At 47.5% G+C, this 19,612-nt stretch overlaps 1 protein-coding gene across 1 annotated transcript in view; it reads left to right on the plus strand.

The window, feature by feature from the left end:
• The window catches only part of LOC144503896 (disintegrin and metalloproteinase domain-containing protein 23-like), a 144,614-nt gene extending 142,146 nt beyond the window's left edge, over window positions 1-2,468 (plus strand). Inside the window, exon 25 of the mRNA XM_078228940.1 lies at window positions 2,374-2,468. Coding sequence (XP_078085066.1) covers window positions 2,374-2,468 — 95 coding nt within the window. The remainder of the gene's footprint in view (window positions 1-2,373) is intronic.
• Window positions 2,469-19,612: the final 17,144 nt, after the last annotated feature.

Consider the following 19,612-nt stretch of genomic DNA (forward strand, 5'->3'; position numbering starts at 1 on the left):
TTCCAAGTGTTGCTTTAAAGTATCCCTTATCTCTTTCCCTCTATGCAGTGAGCTTGACCACTAACAGGCTAATAGGTGCAGTGGCAGGGACCATTCTGGCTCTGGGGGTGATATTTGGAGGAACAGGGTGGGGAATAGAGTAAGCATCCTTCTCGGTCTCAGAGTTTGATATTGGTGCCAGTGTGTGAGGTACATGTTATGCACCCGAGGCCTTTCTGTGTGTCATCTTCTTGGCTTTGTGTCAGTGTGGTTGACTGTATTTCTGCGTCATGTGATTGACTGTGTCTGTGTCCTGTGATTTGCTCGTGTCGTGTTGAAACCCTCTCCTTTCTGGGACATGTGGGGCATGAGAGTGAAAATAATTGGGGGAAAAGAAACGCAAAAAAATAATAATAGCTGAAACGTGACGCGGTCATCGAGAAGTCTTTTGGTTCTGCTTTCAAATGGTGAAGGCCTAACAAGTTTCCTAGCAACCAGTTCTGGCTGAAGCCTGTTTGACAAGGCCTCGGACGATCAGGTCTCTCATTAGAAAGAGGTTTTAGTCGCGTAATTAGCTGCAGTGTCAATGAGACATGGCAACGCCCATAGAGTTGATTCAAAATTGATCTGCAATTATCCAGATTTCTTAGAAGTCACCAGGGCAGCGTTTATATGGGGGAATTGGACAGACTGAGGGCAAGGAGCAAAGCTCCACCCTTCACCCATATTTAAAAATCTGGCTTTAGATCCAACTCTCTGCCATTCGTGGTAGTTTTAGTCGGTGCAGACTCGATGGGCCAAAGGGCCTTTTCTGCACCGAATGACTCTGTGTCTCTCCCCTCACGGTCCTGACAGTGGCAAGACCACTCAGTACAGAAAACGCCCAGTGGGGAAGGATCAGTGCCACAGACCGCGAGAGATGCCTTCGCACTTGGCGCCAATTGGCACTTAAGGAAACAAGAAAAAAAAGATTTCAGAAGGCCACCATTGGATGGCAGGAAATAAAATGTGAGGAAATCGCAAAGCGAGGGGGGTCAGTGATTGGACCGACGCAGTGGTAACTTTCTGATTCCATTTTATTTGTTTCCAGTTGAATTGGATTCTACCAATTGCACTATGGGGTGAGAGAGGGGCGGTGACAAATTGGGTTATCTGGCTAACCAAACATGGGCAGCGATAAGGCACTGCCACATGCCCACAGCAGCTCGTTTCTAATGAAAGGGCCACATTTTTCCCCTGGGGGGGCGCATCACTCTGCCACCCAAGTCCCAAACACAGCTCTTGTCCGAAGCTCCTGGTCTCGGCACGTTGCCACGCTGCACCACAGAATCGCCCATAGCAACCGTCTTTGCGGTTTTAGTTTATTTTGCAAACAGTGTTCATTCTAGTTAGTTTAGTCACTCCGGGCAAATTATCACAGCGGACCAGGGCCCGTCTTTATTTAAGGAACTATCCCTCCAACTCTGAAGGCAGCAAATCAGCACTGGTGGCGTTTGCCTGAGAGTGGCCCAGTTGAAAGAGACTGCGTATGATCCAACAGTATTATGACATGAATAGGCTTTAACTCCATTAACCAATCCTCTCTGACATTCCTTATTGAGTTAATTTATCCACGTGTAATTGTGGACTAATGAACAGTTAAAAAAAATACTACTTAGTCGCGTTGAAGGAAACTCCTTGGTACAAAATCTGCTCAAGTAGTTAGTGCATGTTAAATCGTCAACAAGTTAACATATCTTGAAGAATGAACATTAAGTATTGCCCTAATCTGTTGAAGTATCCTACTGAGGTATAAAGAGGTCAGAGTCTTTCTTCACATCCTTTTCCCCAATCTCCCTCTCTCTCCTTGGTCGCTCTTTTTCTCTCTCTCAATCTCCCTATCTCCATTCTTCCATTCCCCTCACTCCCACTCTTTCTCTGTCTCGCTCTCTCTTTCTCTCTCCTTCTCTCTTTTTCTTTCTTTCCTTCTTTCTCTCTCTCTTTCTCGCTTTCTCTTCCTCTCTCTCTCTTTCTCTCACTCTTTCTCTCTCTCTTTCTCTCTCTCTTTCTCTTTCTTCCTCTCTTCCTCTCTCTCTCTTCCCTGTAGAAAATTCCAGAACTGATTTGGCACCGCGTATCCGCAGTTGCCTCGGGGCACCCTAGCTAAAACGCAGCGTGTTCGCCTGAGGAATCCTCTTCACAGATCTAATTGTCCAACCACATCTTCCTGTGAGCTGTAGAGTGGGATCTTGGCGGTTTTGTTTTTGTGCATGGTGTAGTGTTTTATTAATGAAGTGATAAGAAGTTTTGTTATTCAATCATTCTTAATTAGCATGAATTAAAAACTGTTTTCCCTGAAGTGTGACCACGGTGACTGGTTCTGACGCTGTTTCTTCCCATGATCCTTTGTCACAGGTCCTAGTGCTACCAATCTTATAATAGGGTCCATCGCTGGCGCCATCCTAGTGGCTGCTATTGTCCTTGGGGGTACAGGATGGGGCTTTAAGTAAGCAATGTCGCATGTCTTATCTTCAATAGCTGTGGCACTACACTCTGCTTACAACACCAAGTTTTGAGGTCCTGCTACAAGACCTAAGAAAAATAACAAATTCTGGCTGAGAGATTGACCGTTAATCTGAAGGAGGCGGCACTGAAACTTTTGCTGTCCTTTTTTTTTCTTCTGTTTCTCTCTGTGGCAAAACGGAAAAAAAAATCTCGGATAACGAGAGAAACATTCTTTTTTCCATTGATCGGTCTGCAGCAGAACCACAGACAATTTGGACTGGCCTAGCTCAAAGCTTGAAGTGCATGTTTTATGAAGTATATATATATATCTATCTATCTATAATTTGTGTAATTATCTGATATCCCGAAGTGATTTCGCAAGACCAGGACACACGCAAAGTGGTTTTGACGCACTGATCAGTTGTTGATCATGGGAAAGGAGTCGAAGTTTAATTTTTCACGATTCTACAGGAGTTAAGTGGGGTGCGGGAGACCTTTGGGAGATACGTGGAATCCAGGGAACTGGACCGACAACTTTGTTCCTTTGGTTATGAATGCTTCAGTTGGCATGCCATTGATTTACCAGCCAAGCGACACCCTCCTTGCCCAGTCTGGTCTTTGGGGGCGTAGTGTCGCGCATTCCTTTCCACTCCTTATGAGGAAGTAAGGCCTGATAAAAAGAAGAGCGTCTCTTGTGGGACTTGTGTAAGCATTGTTCTATTTTCCTTACGAGTTGTGCTCCCTATGATTGCCATTATTAAGTTTCTAAAATTCTTTGACATTAGTCGTAATACTTCTTGACTATTTTCCAATGGAGGTGATTTTTTTCATGGGACATGGGTGTCACTGGCTGGGCCAGCATTTATTGCCCGACCCTAATTGCCCCTTGAACTGAGTGGCTTGCTCGGCCATTTCAGAGGGCAGGTGAGAGTCAACCACATTGCAGTGACTCTGGAGTCACATGTAGGCCAGACCAGGTAAGGACCTCCATCCCTAAGGGAGATGTGAACCAGATGGGTTTTTCTGACAATTGACAATGGTTTCATGGTCATCAGTAGATTCTTAATTCCAGATATTTTTTATTGAATTCAAATTCCACTATCTGCTGTGATGGGATTCAAATGTCCCCAGCACATTAGCTGTGTTTCTGGATTAATAGTTTTGCGATAATGCCACTAAGCCATCGCTTCCCCATGTGCCACGATTGGCACGATTAAGGAAAGCACCTCAGTGTCTCCGCCGGGTCAGGCCCGCCCTGGCATTGCCCCGCAGCTGTGACCTTGAACCTCCCGTGAATGAAGATAATGTACTCGATTCCGGAGGCGATATCGCTCTGGATGCATTTTTTCCTTCAACAGGAAGTGAGCCTTGAATTCACCGCTCTCGCGTTAAGTTTGATAAGACTATTTTACCCTCCTGGTTCCCTGGGGCATCTTTATCTGAGATGGAGCAGACGCAACACTGGGAGACCGAGGGGGTGATGAGATGTGGAATTTTAAGGAATGGGAATACATCCGCCTTTTTTAAGAAGGATTGCAAATGCACTGTGCGGGGCAATAGATGACCCAAGTTCGGGGAAGGGTCTAATTAGACTAGATGGCCAGAGTGTGGTACAGACTAACTCCTGACAGCCCATACTGGCTAAGGTAGTTCTTGGGGCTCCTCACCTTGTCCCAAATGATATCATTGCCATAAGCCACGATTAGCATCCCTCGGGTAACAAGGATGCTACATGCGGAGAGAAAGCGAGAGAAGCTCAGTGAAGTATTGCTGTTTGTAAGATTTTCATCTCTCTCTCTTCAGGGAACTGGGGAGGTACCCTGGAGGCTAAAATCTTTACTAAATGATTAGTTTTAGTGACACTAAAATGCGGCGGTTCTGCAGTTACAAATGTGGTCAGTAGCATAACACACAGCTCAGAATGGCCATGATTCTACTTGGTTGGCTGACAAGTAAAGTTCTTTATTTGGTATCTTCTTTAATGTACTGCCACTTTGTCTTCCAGAACTCATAGCAAAACGGATGGCTTGCTATCTTTGTTATGTAACGTGCATATCCGTTTTTCATAGTCTCCCGAGGTTAGGCAGCCAGTTGTCTTATCTTTAACCTCCCCCGCTAGCTCCACAAAAATGCTCGAGGTCGCTTGGATAGTAATAATCCCGGATAGCTTTCGAGACTTGCCTTCCGAACACCCACGTGCTTCTTAATCCATTCCTTTCCATTCAATAGTTCTGGGAGAAAAAACCTTTCAAATTCCAAAGTTCTTGGGTGGGATTCTCCGACCGCGCTCTCCCCAAAACCGGAGAATCCCGCCCGAGGTCAACGGACCTTTATGTTTTTCACGCCCCTCCCCATCCCCCCTTCGATTCCCATGGTGGGCAGGACGGGAGAATTCCCCTCCTTAACTATCAGTTCTGTCTCCCACTTCTCCTTCCCATGGAGAATGCTTTATTTTGTTTGAGTTGGCACATGGCAGCCGATCGACTTTCTTTATCAATTGTGTTTCGATGGCAACCAGATATTATTTTAGTGTTTTGCCACTGGGCCAATTACACCGTGAGTGTCTATTGTATCACCAACTTGCGGCCAATGTATCTCGACCCTGCCAGGAAGGGTGCAGAGGCTCGGGGGAAGATGGGAAAAGATTCACAAAGTTAATACCAGAACTGAGAGGTTGTACATTTTAAAGTAGATCGAACAACCTGAGGTTCGCTTCTCTACAGAAGAGAAAGCTGAGGGGTGGCCCGATAGAGGTCTTCAAGATTATCAATGGGGTAGGTGTGGAGAAAATGTGGAGGGCGGTACGGTGGCACAGTGGTTAGCACTGCTGCCTCACAGCGCCAGGGACTCGGGTTCAATTCCGGCCTTGGGTCACTGTCTGTGCACGTTCTCCCCGTGTCTGCGTGGGTTTCCTCTGGATGCTCCGGTTTCCTCCTACAGTCCAAAAGATGTGCTGGTTAGGTGTATTGGCCATACTAAATTCTCCCTCAGTGTACCCGGAGTGTGGCGACTAGGGGATTTTCACAGTAACTTCATTGCAGTGTTAATGTAAGCCTATATGTGATTAATAAATAAACTTTAACTTCAAAACATTTTCGGTTATGAGGGAGACCGATTCTCGAGGCCGTATATATATAAAATAGTCATAAATAAATTCAATAGGAAATTCAAGGGAATCTTCTTTGCCAAGGGAATGGTGGAACTCGTCACCATAGAAAGGCAAAGAGCAGAGGTAGGGCAGTACGGTGGCACAGTGGTCAGCACTGCTGCCTCACACTCCAGGGACCCGGGTTCAATTCTCAGCTTGGGTCACTGTGCGGAATCTGCACGTTCTCTCCATGTCTGTGTGGGTTTCCTCCCGGTGCTCCAGTTTCCTCTCTCAGTCCGAAAGATGTGTGGGTTGGGCAGATTGGCCATGCTAAATTCTCCCTTAGTGTCAGGGGGACTAGCTAGGGTAAAATGCGTGGAGTTTACGGAGATAGGGCCTGGGTGGTATTGTGGTCGGTGCAGCCTTGATGGGCCGAATGGCCTCCTTCTGCACTGTAGGGTTCGTTAAAGAGGAAACTAGATATGTATAAGACAGCGAATAGAAGGATTTAAAAAAATACTTTCATGGGATGTGGCTCATTTCTTACCCATCCCTCATTGCCCCTGTGGCTTGTGAGACCATTTCAAAGGGCAGAGGAGAGCCAACCACACTGCTGTGGATCTGGAGTCACCTAACCTGCACATCTTTGGACTGTGGGAGCAAACCGGAGCACCCGGAGGAAACCCACGCAGACACGGGGAGAATGTGCAGACTCTGCACAGACAGTGACCTGAGCTGGGAATCGAACCCGGGTCCCTGGCGCTGTGAGGCAGCGTTCCGTCTCTTGAATTGCACCATATCACAGACCTTTGTTTTGTCCTTGTTCCACCCATGGTGGCACAGTGGTTAACACTGCTGACTCACTGCGCCCAAAGACGTACTGGTTAGGGTGCATTGGCCATGCTAAATTCTCCCTCAGTGTACCCCAACAGGCGCCGGAGTGTGGCGACTAGGGGATTTTCACAGTAACTTCATTGCAGTGTTAATGTGAGCCGACTTGTGACACCAATAAATAAACTTTAAAAAGCCGTCTAATATCTGATCTAAGAAGGGCTCAGTGTCCGTCTCCTATAAGTCTATATTTTCATTATTTCTTAGCATGCGGTGAGGCCAGCATTTATTGTTCATCCCTAGTTGCCCTCAAGAAGGCGATACTGACTGCTGCCTGTGTGGTGTAGGTAAGCCCACACTGCTGTTAGGAAAGGTGTTCCAGGATTTTGAACCAGCGACAATGAAGGAACATCCAAGTCAGGATGGTGTGTGACTTGGTGGGGAACCAGCTGATGGTGGTGTTCCCCGCTGCCTTTGTCCTTCTGGGTGGTAGAGGTCATGTGTTTGGATGGTTCTGCTAAAGGAGCCTTGGCGAGTTGCTGCAGTGCATCTTGTAGATGGCACACACGGCTGCCACTGTGTGCTGGTGCCAATCAAGAGGCTGCTTTGTCCTGGATGGTGGCAAACATCTTGAATGTTGGGAGAGGTACACTTATTCAGTCAAGAAAGTGGACAGTATTCCATCACACTGCTGTAGATGGTCGACAAGTTTTGGGGAATCAGGAGGTGAGTTACTCAACTCAGTATTCCCAGTCTCTGACCTGCTCTGCTAGCCACAGTATTTTTATGGCTGATTCCATTCAGTTTCTGGTCAATGGTAACCCACCAGGATGGCAATTGTGGGGGATTTGGTGACGGTAATGCCATTGAATGTCAAAGGGAGATGGTTAGATTCTCTCTTGTTGGAGATGGTCCAACTGTGTACAGTTTTGGTCTCCTTCCTTGAGAAGGAACCTAGTGAATCTCCTCTGCACCCACTCCAGTACCCCCTCCAGAACTGGAGGGGGTACTGGAGGGGGTGCAGAGGAGATTCACTAGGTTGATTCCGGAGTTGAGAAGGTTGACTTATGAGGAGAGACTGAGTAGACTGGGATTATACTCATTGGAATTCAGAAGAATGAGGGGGGATCTTATAGAAACATACAAGATTATGAAGGGAATAGATAAGATAGAAGCAGGGAGATTGTTTCCACTGGCAGGTGAAACTAGAACTCGGGGGCAAAGCCTCAAAATAAGGGGGAGCAGATTTAGGACTGAGTTGAGGAGGAACTTCTTCACCCAAGGGGTTGTGAATCTGTGGAATTCCCTGCCCAGTGAAGCAGTTGAGGCTACCTCATTGAATGTTTTTAAGGCAAGGATAGATACATTTTTGAACAGTAAAGGGATTAAGGGTTATGGTGAGCGGGCGGGTAAGTGGAGCTGAGTCCATGAAAAGATCAGCCATGATCTTATTGAATGGCGGAGCAGGCTCGAGGGGCCAGATGGCCTACTCCTGCTCCTAGTTCTTATGTTCAGTGCCTGGCACTTACGTGACATAAAGGTTACTTGCCACTTGTCCAGGTCTTGCCGACATGCACAACTTCAGTGTCTGAGGAATTGTGAATGGAACTGAACACTGTGCAATCATCAAATGAACATCCCCACTTTTGACCTGATGATGGAGGGAAGGTTATTGATGAAGCAGTTGAAGATGATTGGGCTGAGGACACTGCCCTGAGGAACTCCTGCAGTGATGTGCTGGGACTGAGATAATTGACCTCCAATCACCACAACCACCTTCCTTTGTGCTAGTATGTCTCCAACCAGTGGAGTTTCCACCTCCTCGACTCCGTTTAACTCCTGTTTTACTAAAGCTACTTGATGCCACACTCAGTCAAATGCTGTCTTGACGTCCAAGGCAGTGGCTCTTACCTCACCTCCGGCGTTCAGTTCTTTCGTTCACATTTGGACCAAGGTTGTAATGATTTCTGGAACTGAGTGGCCCTGAATGAACCCAAACTGAGGAGATAGTTGCTGAGATGTGCTGCCTATAGCACTGTCAATGACACTCTCCGTCACTGAGCTGATGTTTGTGAGTAAACTCATGGGGTAGTAATTGGCTGGGTTGGATTTGACCTACATTTTACTGACTAGGCCTCTACTTTTTGCTTTTCTGGGGGCAAATATTCCTCATTCCCCCATCACCAGGATTGTCTTCCTCATTCTTCCAGGTTTATTTGGAATCATGAGCTTTCGGAGCGCTGCTCCTTCATCAGGTGAAGGAGTAGCGCTCTGAAAGCTTGTGATTCCGAATAGACCTGTTGGACTTTAACCTGGTGTTGTGAGACTTCTTACTGTGCCCAACCCAGTCCAACACCGGCATCTCCACATCATTCCTTATTCTTGGTTGCTGCTTTTAAGTTGCACTGCAGTTCCGAGCACAAAATGCCCTTGATGTGAGGGAGAGAAGCCTACTTGATGATGACTCACTGACCCTTCAGGAATTTTGGACAAAGTCAACACCTCTGGATGTAGGATTTCCCCACCTCTGAAAGGCTGGAACAAATGACACAATGACCTGCTCTTCTTATAGGAGAGTCCCGCATTGTGAAGCATCCTGAGAGACATTATCTACGGTGCACAGTGGTTAGCACTACTGCCTCACAGCGCCAGGGACCCCGGTTCGATTCCCGGCTTGGGTCACTGTCTGTGCAGAGTCTGCACATTCTCCCCGTCTCTGCGTGCATTTCCTCCGGGTGCTCCGGTTTCCTCCCACAGTCCAAAGATGTGCAGTTTAGGTGGATTGGCCATGCTAAATTCGGAGGAGTTGTGTAGCGAGTCACTCTGGGTGGAGCTTAGAAACAGGAAAGGCGCAGTCACTATGTTGGGGGTGTACTACAGGCCCCCCAACAGCCCAAGGGAAGTGGAAGAATGGATATGTCAGGAGATACTGGATAGGTGCAGGAAATATAGGGTTGTTGTAGTGGGAGACTTCAATTTCCCTGGTATAGACTGGAAATCGCTGAGGGCAGGGACTCTGGATGGTGAGGCATTTGTAAAATGTGTACAGGAGGGTTCGTTGGAACAATATGTGGACAGCCCAACTAGAGAGGGGGCTATACTGGACCTGGTGCTGGGGAATGAGCCCGGTCAGGTCTTCAAAGTTTTGGTTGGGGAACATGTGGCAAATAGTGACCACAATTCTGTTAGCTTTAGGATAGTGATGGAAAAGGATGAGTGGTGTCCCAAGGGTAAGGTGTTGGATTGGGGGAAGGCTAACTTTATTGGGATCAGGCAGAAATTGGCAGCTCTTGATTGGGAGAGGCTGTTTGAGGGTAAATCCACATCTGGTATGTGGCAGTCTTTTAAGGAACGGTTGTTAGGGCTACAGGACAAGCATGTGCCTGTAAAAAAGAAGGATAGGAAGGGTAGGATTAGAGAACCGTGGATAACCAGGGAAATTGAGGGACTGGTCAAAAGGAAAAGAGAGGCGTATGTTAGGTCCAAGCAGCTAAAAACGGAGGGAGCTCTGGAGGAGTATAATGAAAGTAGGAAAATACTCAAACGGGGAATTAGAAGAGCAAAAAGGGGTCACGAAATGTTCTTGGCAGACAGGATTAAGGAGAATCCCAAGGCATTTTATTCATACGTTAGGAACAAAAGGGTTGTTAGGGAAAAAATCGGACCTCTCAGGGACAAAAGTGGGCACTTATGCTTGGTGCCCAAAGAGGTAGGGGAGATCCTAAATGAATACTTTGCGTCGGTATTCACTAAGGAGAGGGATGTGTTGACTGGGAGTGTCTCGGAGGGGAGTGTTGAACCGTTGGAGAAAATCTCCATTACAAAGGAGGAAGTGTTAGGTTTGTTAGAGAATATAAAGACTGACAAATCCCCAGGGCCTGATGGAATCTATCCAAGGCTGCTCAGGGAGACGAGAGGTGAAATCGTTGGGCCTCTGACGCAAATCTTTGTCTCGTCACTGGACACAGGTGAGGTCCCAGAGGATTGGAGGATAGCCAATGTGGTCCCGTTATTTAAGAAGGGTAGGAAGGATAACCCGGGTAATTATAGGCCGGTGAGCTTGACGTCCGTGGTGGGGAAGTTGTTGGAGAAGATTCTTAGAGATAGGATGTATGCGCATTTAGAAAGGAATAAACTCATTAACGATAGTCAACATGGTTTTGTGAGAGGGAGGTCATGCCTCACTAACCTGGTGGTGTTTTTTGAAGAAGTGACCAAAATGGTTGACGAAGGAAGGGCCGTGGATGTTGTCTATATGGACTTTAGTAAAGCATTTGACAAAGTCCCTCATGGTAGGCTAGTGAAAAAGGTTGGATCCCATGGGATAAAGGGGGAGGTGGCTAGATGGGTGGAGAACTGGCTTGGTCATAGAAGACAGAGGGTGGTAGTGGAAGGGTCTTTTTCCGGCTGGAGGCCTGTGACTAGTGGTGTACCGCAGGGCTCTGTATTGGGACCTCTGCTGTTTGTGATTTATATAAATGATCTGGAAGAAGGAGTAACTGGGGTGATCAGTAAGTTTGCGGACGACACAAAACTGGCAGGACTTGCAGATAGTGAGGAACATTGTCAGAGGCTACAGAAGGATATAGATAGGCTGGAAATTTGGGCAAGGAAATGGCAGATGGAGTTCAATCCTGATAAATGCGAAGTGATGCATTTTGGTGGGAATAATGTAGGGAGGAGCTACACGATAAATGGAAGAACCATAAAGGGTGTAGAGACGCAGAGGGACCTGGGTGTGCAAGTCCACAGATCCTTGAAGGTGACGTCACAGGTGGAGAAGGTGGTGAAGAAGGCATATGGCATGCTTGCCTTTATAGGACGGGGCATAGAGTATAAGAGTTGGGGTCTGATGTTGCAGATGTATAGAACGTTGGTTCGGCCGCATTTGGAATACTGCGTCCAGTTCTGGTCGCCACACTACCAGAAGGACGTGGAGGCTTTGGAGAGAGTACAGAGGAGGTTTACCAGGGTGTTGCCTGGTATGGAGGGGCTTGGTTATGAGGAGAGATTGGGGAAACTGGGGTTGTTCTCCTTGGAAAGACGGAGGATGAGGGGAGACTTAATAGAGGTGTATAAAATTATGAAAGGCATAGATAGGGTGAACGGTGGGAAGCTTTTCCCCGGGTCGGTGGTGACGTTCACGAGGGGTCATAGGTTCAAGGTGAAGGGGGGGAGGTTTAACACAGATATCAGAAGGACATATTTTACACAGAGGGTCGTGGGGGCCTGGAATGTGTTGCCGGGCAAGGTGGTGGAGGCGGACACACTGGGAACGTTTAAGACTTATCTAGACAGCTATATGAACGGAGTGGGAATGGAGGGATACAAAAGAGTGGTCTAGTTTGGACCAGGGAGCGGCGCGGGCTAATTGTTCCTGGTTTCTCGTTTCAAGGCTTCATTCTATGATCATCTTGCTGGTGCCAGTACAGAGTGAGACTGCGGATAGTTGGGAACCTGTCTCGGGGGCAGGGAATTCATATGGTGTTCGTGGAAGTGGAAATGACTAGGGTTGGGAAGCATTTTCCGATCAGGGCCAGTGTGATCTCCTGGACTCGTTTCGATTGCCTCAGGGGGTCGGAGAGGAATTTCCCAGATTTTTTTTCCCCATATTGGCCCTGGGGTTTTCACTCTGGGTTTTCGCCTCTCCCTGGAGATCACATGGTCTGGAATGGGGGGGTGGGGGTAAGTTAATAGGTTGTAATGAACAAAGCATCGTAGCTGTGAGGGACAGCTCGGTGGATAGGATATTGGTATGTTGATAGGCTGGAAAATTGGGCGGGGATCCTGGATTCAGGATTCAATCCTGGACCGGGGAGCGGCGCGGGCTTGGAGGGCCGAAGGGCCTGTTCCTGTGCTGTAATGTTCTTTGTTCTTGTTCTAAATTGCCCCTTAGCATCAGGGGGACTAGCAGGGTAAATGCATAGGGCTGTGGGGATAAGGCCTGGGGGGGATTGTGGTCGGTGCAGACTTGATGGACCGAATGGCCTCCTTTTGCACTGTAGGATTCTATGATTCTGATCTGATCTGATCCTATGAGGTTGGCCTTTTACCTTCCACAATTCATAAACTTGAGCTCATCTAAAACTCTGGTGTCCGAACCTCTCACCGAGTCCCATTCACCCCTCACCCCAGATCTCCCTGTCCTACACTGGCTCTCAGTCAGGCAAGGCCTCGATTTTGAAATTCTCACTTTTGATTTCGAATCCCTCCAAGGCCTTGCGACTTTCCTGATCTTTGTAATGTCCTCCAGCCTCACAAACTTATGAGGCCTGTTCGATCGACTCATTCGTTCGAATAGGTGAGGGGACAGCACTGAAATGAGTTTTAAAATGGTTTCCTTTTATTGATCCGAACTTTAAAAAATGATTAACATGACAAAAGTGAAAACAAAAAGAAAAGTGAACTTGGGACTGGCTTTTATTGCCAGCCCCTGTCCTGAACTGGAACGCACTGAACGGATCTCGAAAACAAACGCACACACTAAAATCCAAACTATATTTCCATTCTTATCTCGTTATTGGAAATGTTTTCCACAGGCTGACTCAGTCTAGCAAAACGTTCCTTGCAGCTGCTGTTATGAAAAACTTGTTTGCCTTCATTGTGTACCCTTCAGGAATGCAGTCAAGTTCTAGCTAACCTTTGGCCTTCTGATTCTACATGTAGTCAAGTTAGAATCAATCTTTCAGCTTGGCAGAATTAGTTACGTAGGCAGAAATATCTTAAAATGAAGTCTTTGCGTAGACTGAAGCAAACAGGGCTAAGCATACATAGGATGTCTCAAGGCCTCCACACCCTGACAGTTCTGGCTGCCTGCACATTATTGACCCATTGTGGGAAGCCATGTCTTAAGCTGCCTTGGCCCTAAACTGTTTAATTCTTTCCCTAAATCTTTTTGCCTCCTCACCTTTTCAAGATGCTCCTCGACAAAGCTTCGGGTCCTCTTCTCTCCTCAGGCCCAGTGTCATTTCTTTTTTTGATTGGTCAATGCGTCTGTGAATTGCCTTGGGAATAGATGGTGAGGGCACTAGTTGAATGCCAAGTTGTCGTTGCCATGGCAACTGCTGTGTGAGACATTCATAAAGCAAACGAGGTCGCACCCAGTCACTGTCCCGCACGGGTGTCCATTATCCAGGAGGTAGCCATGTTTCTCCATCCCATGATTCCTGCACAGTGTCAATCAGTATCTCAGTTGTGCGAGGAGCAGAGTAGGAATTTCAGGCAGATGAAGTTCTTTAGTCTATCTCTCTCTACATCATTCCCTTGGTGCATTGCTGTTAACACTGAATCCCTGGATCTGAAAAGTTCTGGCTTTAAACCCACCGAGGTTTCTTGTTCCATGTTTTGCTGTCCTGGGCTTCAGAGCAAATCTGTCCCTAACAGGGCCTAATGTCATTAAAGCCAGGGAGAAGATCGGGAGAACAGCTGTAGGCCTGAATGCAAGGCCTTGGGGCCTTTCATTTGTTGCTTCATGGGGTGTTCTGGTGTATTATAGTCATAGAGGTTTACAGCATGGAAACAGGCCCTTCGGCCCAACTTGTCCATGCCATCCAGTTTTTACCATTAACCTAGTTCCAATTGTCTGCAATTATCATAGAATCCTTTCATAGTATCCCTACAGTGCAGAAGGAGGCCATTCAGCCCATCAAGTCTGCACCGACCACAATCCCACCCAGGCCCTTTTCCCGCAACCCTATATATTTACTCTACTAATCCTTTGACACTAGGCAATCAACCTAATCCGCACGTCTTTGGACTGTGAGAGGAAACGGGAGCACCCGGAGGAAACCCACGCAGACACGGGGAGAATGTGCAAACTCCACACAGACGGTAACCTGAGGCCGGAATTGAACCTGGGTCCGTGGCGTTATGAAGTTACCCCAGTCCAACGCCGGCATCTCCACGTTATGAATTGAACCTGGGTCCCTGGCAGCAGTGCTAATCACTGTGCCACTGTGCTGCCCACATGTGCTGCCCACATGTTTGGCCCATCTCTACACCAATCCTACCCATGTAACTGCCCAAATGCTTTTTAAAAGACAAAATTGTACCCGCCTCTACTACTACCTCAGGCAACTCGTTCCAGACATTTACCACCCTCTGTGTGAAAAAGTTGCCCTTCTGGACCCTTTTGTATCTTTCCCCTCTCACCTTAAACCTATGCCCTCTAGTTTTAGACTCCCCTACCTTTGGGAAAAGATGTTGACTATCTAGCTAATCTATGCCCCTCATAGACAGGAGACAGGATGTATGCGCATTTAGAACAGAACAATCTCATTAGTGACAGACAGCATGGTTTTGTAAGAGGGAGGTCGTGCCTTACAAATTTGGTGGAGTTTTTTGAGGAAGTGACAAAAACGGTTGACAAAGGAAGGGCTGTGGATGTCATCTATATGGATTTCAGTAAGGCATTTGACAAAGTCACTCATGGCAGGTTGGTTAAGAAGGTTAAGGCTCATGGGATACAAGGAGAGGTGGCTAGATGGGTAGAGAACTGGTTTGGCCACAGGAGACAGAGGGTAGCAGTCGAAGGGTCTTTTTCCGGCTGGAGGTCTGTGACCAGTGGTGTTCCGCAGGGCTCTGTACTGGGACCTCTGCTATTTGTGATATATATAAATGATTTGGAAGAAGGTGTAACTGGTGTTATCAGCAAGTTTGCGGATGACACGAAGTTGGCTGGACTTGCGGATAGCGATGAACATTGTTGGACAATACAGCAAGATATAGATAGGCTGGAAAATTGGGCGGAGAAATGGCAGATGGAATTTAATCCAGATAAATGCGAAGTGATGCATTTTGGAAGAACTAATGTAGGGGGGAGTTATACAATAAATGGCAGAGCCGTCAAGAGTATGGAAACACAGAGGGACCTAGATGTGCAAGTCCACAAATCCTTGAAGGTGGCAGCACAGGTGGAGAAGGTGGTGAAGAAGGCATATGGCATGCTTGCCTTTATAGGATGGGGTATAGAGTATAAAAGCTGGAGTCTGATGTTGCAGCTGTATAGAACGCTGGTTAGGCCACATTTGGAGTACTGCGTCCAGTTCTGGTCGCCGCACTACCAGAAGGACGTGGAGGCTTTAGAGAGGGTGCAGAGAAGGTTTACCAGGATGTTGCCTCGTATGGAGGGTCTTAGCTATGAGGAGAGATTGGGTAAACTGGGCTTGTTCTCCCTGGAAAGACGGAGAATGAGGGGAGACCTAATAGAGGTATACAAAATTATGAAGGGTATAGATAGGGTGAACAGTGGGAAGCTTTTTCCCAGGTCAGAGGTGACGATCACGAGGGGTCACAGGCTCAAGGTGAGAGGGGCGAAGTATAACTCAAATATCAGAGGGATGTTTTTTACACAGAGGGTGGTGGGGGCCTGGAATGTGCTGCCAAGTAGGGTGGTGGAGGCAGACACACTGGCATCGTTTAAGACTTACCTGGATGGTCACATGAGCAGCCTGGGAATGGAGGGATACAAACGAATGGTCCAGTTGGACCAATGAGCGGCACAGGCTTGGAGGGCCGAAGGGCCTGTTTCTTGTGCTGTACTGTTCTTTGTTCTTTGTTCTATTATTTTATATACCTCAATAAGATCATCCCTAAGCCTCCTATGCTCCAGAGAAAAACGTCTCAGTCTATCCAGCCTATCCTTATAACTCAAACCATCAAGTCCCGGTAGCATCCGAGTAAATCTTTTCTGCACATTTTCTAGTTTAATAATATTCTTTCTATAATAGGGTGACCAGAACTGTACACAGTATTCCATGTGTGGCCTTGCCAATGTCTTGTACAACTTCAACAAGACATTCCAACTCCTGTATTCAATGTTCTGACCAACGAAACCAAATGTGCCGAATGGCTTTGTGGCTCACAGCACCATCGTTACCTACTTCTGCCTCTTTAGCCATCTTAAAGCTGTCTCTCAGTGGGCTGCACTCTCAGCTCTGAGTCTGAAGATTGCGGGTTCAACCTCCAGTGACTCGAGTAGAGAATTTAGGTTGATATTCCCAGTGCCCTACTCGAGGAGTGCTGCATTGTCGAAGGTGCTGTCTGTCTGAGGAGTTATTAAACAGAGCTTTATCAGGTGGACGGAAAGGATCTCAGGGCAATATTTCAGGTGGGAGGGGGCGGGGGGTTCCCCATCTAATATTTATCCCTGAACCATCATTGAAAAGACAGGTAACCTGGTCATTATCACATTGCTGTTTGTGGGACCTTCCCGTGCACACATTGGCTGCTACATTTCTTACTTTGGAAGAATGATAACATTCCCAAAGTACTTTCCGAATGCTTTGGGAATTCTTGAGGCTGTAAAAAGGTGCTGTATGAAGTTTCCTTCCTTCACTTTACAACATCTCAGCAATGTTCCCACACCAGTGCAGAAGGCCTGAGGTAACTTACTGGAAGAGGAAGGCCTGGTGAAATTAGTCATCACCGCTCCAATTCCCATCTTCTCCTGAACGTTGTGCCGGCTGTTCCCTGGACACAAAGGTCGGGAGGACCGGCCCCGCTCGCTTCTTCTGGGACAGTCCCTTGGGATCGAGCGTGACTTGCTTCCACTTTGATTTGACGGGCTTGATCTGTAGATCCTGCCGCAATGAGGCGCGGGGGTGGTGCTTGAGGGGTTGGGGAGGTGGCTAGTTTGGAGGTTCATGTGTCCCCCTCTGACGCCTCAACCTTGCCTCTGGCCGTTCTCTCACTGCGTTGTTGCCTTCGCCATTTTATCCTCGTTGTCTAAGTGAATGTTCACCATCAATCCGCAGAATCCAAAAGGATTAACAAGCATCAGCCTGGACATCTTTTTATTCATTCGTGGGACATGGGCGTCGCTGGCTGGCCAGCATTTATTGCCCATCCCTAGTTGCCCTTCAGAAGGTGATGGTGAGCTGCCTTCTTGAATCGCTGCAGTCCACGTGCTGTGGGTTGACCCACAATGCCGTTAGGGAGGGATTTCCAGGATTTTGACCCAGCAACTGCGAAGGAACGGCGATATATTTCCAAGTCAGGTGAGTGGCTTGGAGGTGATGGTGTTCCCATGTTCCCGAACAAGATTAGCCTGATGCATATTTTGGTAGCGGTAATCGGCAGCTGGCATTTGAGGTTCCCCGTGAGATTGGCCTTGTAAAATTGGCTTCATATCTTGTACCAAATATAGTGAGCGTCAGAGGTGCGCTGATATGTTTCAGATATAGAGCACACTTGACATTCCTGTTGTTCCATCCAATCATGGGTCTCTACACAAAGGTATTAAAAACACCATTCACAGGCGCAAGTGTGATGGGGGGTAGACCTCGTGATATGAAGAAAAGTAGCTATCCAAATCTCTAATATCACGCTGCAAATATAACTGTACCTCGAGTGACCAACTGTCATTGAATGCATTGCAGAAGTTTCCATCCTGTCCAACCCCCAGTCTCTCACCATTGATATAACCACCATCCCCATCCCTCTGGACACCATTTACCCCAATGGAAGTAAACAGACTCCATCTGACTTAGTTGGAAAATAGTTAACTGTCAAACAGCCACTCACCTCCCACTCCCACTTAAATTCTCCCTCGGTGTACCCGAACAGGAGTGTGGCGACGAGGGGATTTTCACAGTAACTTCATTGCGGTGTTAATATCAGCCTACTTGTGACACTAATAAATAAATAAGTAAATTTGTTTTTATTTGTGATAAACAAAAGCATTTGAAGAAAATGAAAAGAAGTCGCACAGTTTATTTGCACACCTATCTCCCAGTCGGGTTGTTAACCCTCCAGGGTTGGCTGGGCATCTCCAGGGAATTAAAGATCCACCTCCAGGGCACTGCTGTGTGCAGCCCTGTGGGGGCATTAAAAAACATCTTTTTTTGCCCATTTTCTTTCAACATCTCTTAACCAGATATAAAATAGTGAAAATGGGGGAAAAGAGGCTGTTTGGCTGACAGTTGAGCATCATCTAATTGGGTAGTGAGTCTTTTTTGCTTTCCAATGGGCGTAGGAAGGCCACGGGGTACATCGCAAGGCTGTGCTGGCTGTCTGATGGGCGGCACGGTGGCACAGTGGTTAGTGCTGCTGCCTCACAGCGCCAGGGACCTGGGTTCGATTCCCGGCTTGGGTCACTGCCTGTGCGGAGTGCGCACGTCCTCCCCATGTCTGTGTGGGCTTCCTCCTGTAGTCCAAAAGACATGTTGGTTGGGCGTATTGGCAATGCTAAATTCTCCCTCCATGTACCCGAACAGGAGTGTGGCAACGAGGGGATTTTCGCAGTAAACTTCATTGCAGTGTTAATGTAAGCCTACTTGCGACTAATAAATAAATCTTTAAAAAAAACGTAATGGCTGGAACTTGGGGACAAGTCATGTGATGAAATCTCCAGGAATGCATCTGATCAACCCCATCCCCTGGATTGCTCCTTCCATCGTGGGGCAGCAAGGGCAATGCTGGAGATGGTTTTGCCTCACATTTTGCCTTTTTAGGGGTGAGCTCTAACCACTGCAAGACAAAGAAGCCTCAGTCATTGAGCTGGAGGAATTGCGTGCTAACTTTCGGTTGTCTGCATCGCTCCTGACCTCTGGTATACTTTTTGGTGTCAGTGTGCACTCTTTAAGATCACTGGTTTCTTCTAGATTTCCTTTGCATGCCATCTCTAACGGTACTGGGCATGTTTTATTTTTGGAAGGCAAAGAATATACAATAATAGGTTGAGATGCCTTAGCATGAGGCTGTGCACATATGCCCCACATAAAGCCAGACTTTGAGGAGGTTGGAGCATCTCCCTATTCCCATTGCTTTGTGATGTCTTGCTGTTCCCCCCCCCCTCCCCCACCCACTCTTGTAAAAGAACGAGCTTTATTTCCTCCTGCTCCTCCTCCTCCTACTCCTCCTCCACAACCACCTCCTTCCTGGGAAAATGGACAGCCAGTGCCGACACGGCCCATTACATTCAAGGGGGTGGGAGGGGAGGGAGGTGGCAGACGCGGGAAAGTCTTACACGTTAAATCCCAGCAACCCGTTAAAAATGCAAAGGTCACGGTTCTGTCCATTTTCCAACAGTAGGTGTGATGTGTACGTGTGACCCTCTCCCCTGCCCCTCCCACCTCCCCCACTCCCCCCACCGTTGACGCAGCTGGGCTGTGCTTCAATTCTACAGGCATCCCTCGATCTAAAGCTTTCTCCGAGACAAAGATTCATGTAGTGGCACTCCCCGCCTCCCCCCCACTCCCCCCTCAGACAGCGATGGCCGCACCATTTGTC

This window comes from Mustelus asterias, chromosome 14 (genome assembly GCF_964213995.1).
Source record: "Mustelus asterias chromosome 14, sMusAst1.hap1.1, whole genome shotgun sequence".
Classification (NCBI taxonomy): Eukaryota; Metazoa; Chordata; class Chondrichthyes; order Carcharhiniformes; family Triakidae; genus Mustelus; species Mustelus asterias.